The following is a 7499-nucleotide window of genomic DNA, read 5'->3' on the forward strand; positions in this document are numbered from 1 at the left end:
ACAGTTCTCCTTTACAGCACCGAGCAACTAGAAGAAAAAAAAAAGAGGAAACTTCATCTTCCATATATAGCTCCAGCAACATCTGACTCAGGGCATCTGCTATGATGCACTTTGGATTCATCTTGGGGTCAGATTAAGCCCAAATGTTGAGTAGGATGTGCAGAGGCAATATATCATCATCATTAAAACATACATCAGCCATCGACCACACAGTCTAATGTAGGCAGACTGGAAATAAGTACTTGATTACAGCTACTGGTTGTTTCTCCTTTTTTAAAAGAGTGGATGAGTTACTAAAAATCAAAGCAATCAGTCGCTTGAACAATGTTCTCTCTGAATTATTGTATTTGTAAGTATTTCTACATTTGTTCTTGAAAGAGGTTTGGTGTACAAATGGCATCAATGAGAAGCAATGATAACACAGCAGAGAACCGTGGCGGACTGGTCCCATAAGACACAACTGTGGCAAAGTGGCGCAGTGGTGAGCAGGCTCACCTCTTCTGTGTGGTTTTCATGTTCTCCCTGTGGGTTTGCTGCCGGTGCTCTTGTTTCCTCCCGCAGTGTGAGTATACATAGCTGTCAAATGCAAAAATGTAAAAAGCAAGCACAGAGAGCAAAACAAAGAGACACAATCCCACAGCTGTTTTTCCGTCAGTAAAGAGGAACAAATTAACATGATCGAGCTGATCTATGCCGCTTTAAACAAGCTTTACCGTAACGGCACTAAACTATTTTAGAGCAACCAGACTCCTTCAATTTAACAGTTGTAGCTATAACTAACAATAACCACCCATTTGAGGAAACTGGGTGGCCACTCATCATTGTCACACACAGAACGACACAACTTCCTGCTTGTGCGTCTGCGGTTTTAACAGAAATGCAGGGCGGCATCGAGGCAAAGCGAGAGCGTGTGTGAATTGGATGGACGGAGCCTTCTGACAGCCACCAAACAAGGGAGAAGACAGCATCTGAAAAGCGGCATGACGGAGCCACAAGAGATCAGGGAGGGGTACCTGGTGAAAAAGGTAAGAAAAAAAACAACAAATTAGGACATTTAAATGAAGTTGTAGTACCTTTGTGACAACATCTCTGATATCATGGGATTACTATGATAACCAACAAACTTTAGACGTGAATCACTCACACATCCTTTTTTTTTTTTGTTCAATTTAAAAAAACTAAAACAAAAGTCATGACAAGGCAATGAACTGAACAAAAGGGAATAACAAAACGTGGTGTTGCTCCAGAGTAAACGAGAACTGACAAAAACAGATGTTGGCGTCGTTACTGCAGATTACATGACTACACACACTTCTGTTCTGCAAGCGGCGACACAAAGCCCAGTTCCTTCTTCACTGTGGGGAGAGCAACGTGTCTGTAGCTTTATGCAACTGATAAAAAGTGTTTTCGGTATCAACAGAAATCATGACCGGAGCCAAAACTTTTCAGAACCCAACAATACGTGAGTTCAAAAATAGTCTTATATGCAAATATTGATACTCTTTTCAAAATAGGAGAACAGGAAGACCGTTTCACACCTTAAGTTTCTATTCCTACGCTTGTCGCCTCTATGTATGAAATTGTTCTTTCCATCACAACTTACATGCCTACCAAAGGCACAGTTATAACACTAGTTTAAGTGTTTGATTTACGTTATCTGTAGGATCCTTTGTGCATGTATTCCTTGTTCCCACAGTGTATTTTTTTTTCTATGGTGAGGCTTGTATGGCAGCTATTAAATCTACATTGATCAGTTTGCTTTTGTGTGATGATGGTTGATGACTCATGGTCAACAATAAGAAAAACTATTGTAAATGGCCGCTATAAATAACCACTACTTTGTAAAATAGTCATAGTCCAAAAATAGCTAAGAGGAAGTTAGAAAATTGAGTTTTTGTCTGTTCATGAACTGTAGGGGGTTCAACAAACATGTGAGAAAATGTGTCACTCTAGGCAGAATTGGGTCAAAAGTTCCAGTAACTTCTGGTAATAATAAACAACAAACGATGAGCGAGCACAAAAAGTCCGCTATTGTCTGTTTAAACGTACAGAGAATAAATACCCGGATGTTTCATCGTTAAACATATTTTTCCGTGAGCCTAAAACCTCTGGATACCAACATTCTATCCCTTTTAGTTTCAGGAATAAACTTTAGTAGTGACCAGACTTAAAATATGGGTTGTGTGAGGTTTGCATGATGTTTCTACAGATGATAAAAAGGTAAAGTGGAGAAAATGCTTTGTCTTCTATCAAAAAATAGCCTATGTGATGCTTTAAATATCACTTGGTAAGATGAAGGTATCAAACATCCAGCCAGATACTTCACAGGATCTCATTTCATGGGTGGAGTGAGAGATTAGATGAGAAACAAGTGTGTGAATTCAACAAAGTCCTAAACAGATGGCGGGCAAACACATGCTTCTTAGGGGAATGAGTGAATTTAAGTGTTTGAGTGATTGTGTATTTCATTAGCGGTGAGATTGACTGTTAACTAATCCGAATTGCTCTATGTTTAGAGCTATGATAATCTTTAGCCCTACAACGTAAAACCCAAGATGTAATTATTTATAGAAAATAGATGGATGGTGCTGAAGTGGGCCTGAATTTGCAGGGGTAAGCACTCCTAGAAAAATTATATCATTAAAAAAAAAAAAAATAGGTGGATAATTACATTTTTTCTTCTTTTAAATTCCTCATCAAAATTAAAAAAAAAAAAAAAAAAAAAGGTTTCCAAAATCGTTTTTTAAGTGAACGTCTGGGAGCTTTACATAATGACAGATCAGATGTGAAATGTCCAAGTTTCAAAAACTTGTCACTCCTAAAACATGTGCTCTGACTATACTGAATCTGAAACTCCATGAGTGTGATACAGCAAGTGGGAATAGTTGCATTTAATTTAGCACATGTGGCTACGATTAAATTATTAAAAATATGACCAAATCATATATTTATGTATAATGTTTACATACAGCCCCAGTGTCTGTAGAGGCAGTCTTTAGTACAGTGTGTGTTTGTCTGACATCTCTGTCCCGTATCGCCACAGCTGTTCAGAACGCAATGACAGATGAATCCAGCATGTCATTGTGGGTGACTGAAATATGACTTATCTTAGCATGATTGAGCACAATTATTCATACAGCTGTTTAGGCCACATGTGGAAAACTGTTTATGTAGATAAACATGTTTCGAAAGAATTCCATTTTTCTTCTGCTTCGAAACAGAGGGAAAGTAACAGAGCACTCCCAACTCTTAACTCTTTTAAAACCAAATTAGGGGAAATGAAACATTTGCAAATTCAAATGTTTTAAAAAACGGGTTTTACCATATTCCTTCTCTCCAGATGTATGACCGCGACCGCAGATTCATTTCTACATTTTAGCGAACACACGAGGCCAAATCTGTCAAAACCCGCCACTTTATCTTTTTTTTTTAAGTCGGATTAGTTTTCACTTCATGTCACTAAATTCCCCCCAATGGGAAGTGAAACACAAAGCGAAAGGAGCTTTTACACGAGTCACATCTTAAGATTACAACCCTATTTCTAAAATGTTGAGACTATATGTACAATGCACATAAAGCAGGGTTTTAACACAGCATTTCTCATAAACTCATGTTTTATTTGCAATCAGCATTCGAAATGTTGTGCAGTATGTATGTGTGCATCTTTTGGAAATTTAAAAATCGCATGTCATAAACACTGCAATTAAATACTTCATTTTGAAAAGACACAGAGATTTTCAGAAGTGAAGCTGGGAAAAGATTTCCCTTTCTATAAAATCCTTTTCAAAAAATGGACACTCAAATTAAATTGGAAATATTTGACCAACATCTCAAAACAACTGGGAATAAAACATGGGTTTAAAACATTCACGACCTTTATGTTTCCATTCAGCACTTCATCCAACGGGTTGCATATTGGTGAGCTTATTGGCACTACTGCCTCATAGTGAGAAATTCCTGGTTCAAGTCTTGGGAAGCCCTTTTTTTATATGTTTGCATGTTGTTTCTATTTGTTAATGGATGTTATCCAGGTGTTCAGGTTTAGAGAGCTGTAAACAGCTCAAGTGTCTAATCTCTCTTTGTTAATAAAACTGCGTAAAAGATACATGGATGGAATACATATCGTGCATTACTGCTGATTATATTTGCGTTTCGGGGGGTAAATTGTTGGCATGCGGATAAATCCATTCTCTGCCAATGTGTCTTCATTTTTATTTTGGCATGCTGTTGTCACTTTATCCTCAGGGCACTGTGCTGAACTCCTGGAGTGCAGTGTGGGTGGTGTTGTCAGAAGATGGGTTGGAGTTCTATAAAAAGAAAACAGACCGCTCCCCGAAAGGAATGATCCCACTAAAGGGAGCAGCGCTCATCAGCCCTTGTCAGGATTTCAGCAAGAGGACGGTAAGAAAAACATCAAGTAGGTCAAGTATGACATCGGGGTTTGTGCTTGAAGAATTAAATCGCGCAATCAACGGTTTTCAAATATTACCAGTGTTGGGCAGCCATCGTTAGAGATTGGCGAATGAGGATTACATACTTTGCTCTTCATTGTTCCCTCCAACAATAAAATCTCCATTCTAATCGTGAACGCCGACGATACTTTTTTCTGATTGAACACGTTGTCTTCAGCTGGCGTTCAAGGTTACCACCGGCAAGAAACAGGATCACTTCTTCCAAGCTTCACATGTGGAGGAGAGAGAGTTCTGGGTCAAGGACATCAAAAAGGCCATCGACTGCCTGCAAGGGGGGAAGAAGTTTGCGAGGCGGTCCACAAGACGCTCCATTCGCCTTCCCGACACGGTCAACCTCCAGTATGTCTTGTACAGTTGTCTTTGTTATTGAAAAATGAAGAAAAAACCCAATGATTGTGCGATTTGTGTGGGAACCAATTTCAATGTGATGAACAGTTTGTTTTTGTTGGTTTTCAGACAGGTTTGCGCTTGTGACCTAGATGAACTGACAATGCCTTCATTCTCCTTCCCAGTGAGCTGTACGCGCTGATAAAAGACCAGGACGACGGAGTAAAAGAGTTAAAACTGGAACAGGAAAATCGAGTCTTCAACCACTGCTTCACCGGTACAGAAACCTTGGATTTTATTGAGGCTGCAGTTATGGAAGAAAGAGGTTCTTCTTTGACCTTCCGGCAATGTCCCCGTTTGTTCTCTGCATCTCTTTTTTTTCTTCTTCCCCCAACACAGGTGCAACAGTGGTGGAGTGGCTGATTTCAAAGGCGAAAGCTCGAAATAGGCCCGAGGCTCTCATGTTAGCGACAGGGCTTCTGAATGAGGGCTTTCTACAACCTGCAGGCGACGTGTCCAAAGAAGGAGCGGAGAGTTTCGAGCAGACAGTCTTCTTAGACGACACGAAAGCTCTATACTACTTCGTGAGTTAAACTTGGAACAAGTGTCTTTTCGGCGGTTTTATCTTTAGCTGCAAGGCACTAAAATCAGAGTTATTATTGAGGTTAGTAATCATTGGTAATTATTTATGACTGTGTACCTCTAATATATATATATATTTTTGGGGGGGTTTGGCTGTGTTTGCAGGCAGACAGCGGGTTCTTCTGCGAAGGTTACTCCAGTGATGAAGATGTGCTTCTGAAGGAGGAGTTCAGAGGGAACATCATCAAGCAGGGCTATTTAGTCAAACAGGTGGAGCAGGAAAAAAAAAAGTGAAATACACTGTATTTTGTGAGCAGGTCAAGACCAAGACCTTGAAAGTGTGCTCCCCAGACTGGATAAAACCTGACTCCGCACGTGTCACTTTTTTCCACAGGGGCATCGAAGAAAAAACTGGAAGGTGCGAAAGTTCATCCTTCGAGACGACCCTGCTTATATTCATTATTATGATCCCACAAAGGTAAACACGCTGACTTACTGGAAATAAAATCATATAGTCCAGTAGATTTTACTCTGTTTTTTAAATGCTTTCTCCTGGTTGTCAGGAAGATGACCCTCTGGGGTCGGTCCACCTCCGCGGGGCGGTGGTCACGGCTGTGGAGTTCGTGCCTGAAGGTGATTCCAGTTCTCACCACACATTCGTTCTCAATGTGGTTAAGACCATGGCTTCGGAAATTTAACACGTCTTTACTGTTCGCTGCTTCTTTTTTTTTTTTTTTTTTTTTTGCCCCTAAAATCTTTGCCGTTCCACTAACATCCCTCATCTGTCTTCGTATTTCAGCCAAAAAATACGACATCGACGGCAACCTCTTTGAGATCATCACCTCAGATGAGACTCACTACTTCCTTCAAGCTGCAGCAGCTGAAGAAAGGAAAGAGTGGATCAAAGCAATACAGGCAGTGTCAAAAAGTGGAAAATAACAAGTTCAGTGGAGCAGCAGGGGAACATCTGCCAGCCGGAGTTATAATAACTGAATAACCACAATGCATTTGTGCATTTTGTCTTTCCTTTTAAAGCAACAGCCAGTTTCTTGTGCTCCTCCTCACACAAATAAAATACTGTGTTCTTGTCCACGGTTTAACAGATTCCGATTCCTTATATGGTATATATTTCAATGTATGAGGACATAAACAAACATATGCAGGACTGAAAATCTGTGACGCAGCTACTCTATGGTTTCGTAAGTAGCACAGCTAAAATGCCTTGTGAGGACCAGAAAGGCAAAAAGGCAGTAAAACGCAAATTTAGGAAAGTGAATCTCCTTTCTTCTGTTTTTTCTTCTTCTTTTTTGTGGTGTGAAGCTTATTATTCACCCGCGCTATTGTGGCTTTTGGATTTCCCCCCTTTATCGCTTGCACTTTCAAGAGTTCGCAATATGCCCATCTATCATACGAGACACACCCACTTCCTGTGTGTTCGACAAAGTTGCATTACTGATCGCGGAACATACAGGATTAAATTCTGAGTCACCCAAATATTGTTATTAAAATTGTATAAAATGGAGAAGTTGGTTCTTTATTTAATTTTTTGCAGTGAATGTTTTTATTTAAATGAATAACAGTATTTGTCCAGTCTATACAATAGTTTCTCAGCTCAATCATTCAAATTTTCTCAAGAATAACACAACTTTGTATGTTTTTTTTGTTGATCACCTCCCAATTTATGAGCCCCGGACAACAAATTCAAAATGTAGGATTGTTTTGTGATACAACAAAATTGGTCAGTCTTAACATGTATTACGATGTCTTTCAGTTATTGGACATGTTTAGACTAGTCAACCACTTGAGACAGGAAGTCGGTGACAATATTTAGACCTAATGCTAATCTAGTAATTATACTGACAAGCCTGTGGAGGGACCTTTTATGATTTTGTTTCCTGTTTTGGCCATTTATGAAAGACACGCACAAGCTGGACACTACCAGCACTCAGTATGGAGTGAATGAATAATGCACTGTAAAGCATCTTTGAGGGTCAGGAAAAACGCAATATAAAACTAATGCGTTATTGGTATTATTATTACCTTTATGAGCATTGTACGGATTTCGTCGACTTTATGTTTCTCGTTTGTTGGTCCAGAAAGAGTTGAATAAGTGTTTGT

General features: G+C 39.5%; 1 protein-coding gene across 1 annotated transcript; it reads left to right on the plus strand.

Moving 5' to 3' along the window:
* The first annotated feature begins 650 nt into the window (after positions 1-650).
* Positions 651-6920, plus strand: plek (pleckstrin). The gene is made up of 9 exons (XM_080481747.1): positions 651-1025; positions 4246-4401; positions 4630-4811; positions 4985-5076; positions 5199-5383; positions 5547-5651; positions 5776-5859; positions 5945-6014; positions 6181-6920. The coding sequence occupies exons 1-9, from the start codon at positions 981-983 to the stop codon at positions 6318-6320; spliced, it is 1059 nt and encodes a 352-aa protein (XP_080337873.1). The 5' UTR covers positions 651-980; the 3' UTR covers positions 6321-6920.
* Positions 6921-7499: the final 579 nt, after the last annotated feature.

The sequence above is a fragment of the Lipophrys pholis genome, assembly GCF_963383615.2.
Source record: "Lipophrys pholis genome assembly, chromosome: 15".
In the NCBI taxonomy this organism is placed as follows: domain Eukaryota; kingdom Metazoa; phylum Chordata; class Actinopteri; order Blenniiformes; family Blenniidae; genus Lipophrys; species Lipophrys pholis.

Excerpts from the sequence above, each read along its gene's own strand:
- plek (XM_080481747.1), top strand. The coding sequence starts at position 981 with ATGACGGAGCCACAAGAGATCAGGGAGGGGTACCTGGTGAAAAAG. Across the intron at positions 1,026-4,245 it reads AGGGGTACCTGGTGAAAAAG|GGCACTGTGCTGAACTCCTG; the intron begins GTAAGAAAAAAA and ends CTTTATCCTCAG. Across the intron at positions 4,812-4,984 it reads CCCGACACGGTCAACCTCCA|TGAGCTGTACGCGCTGATAA; the intron begins GTATGTCTTGTA and ends TCTCCTTCCCAG.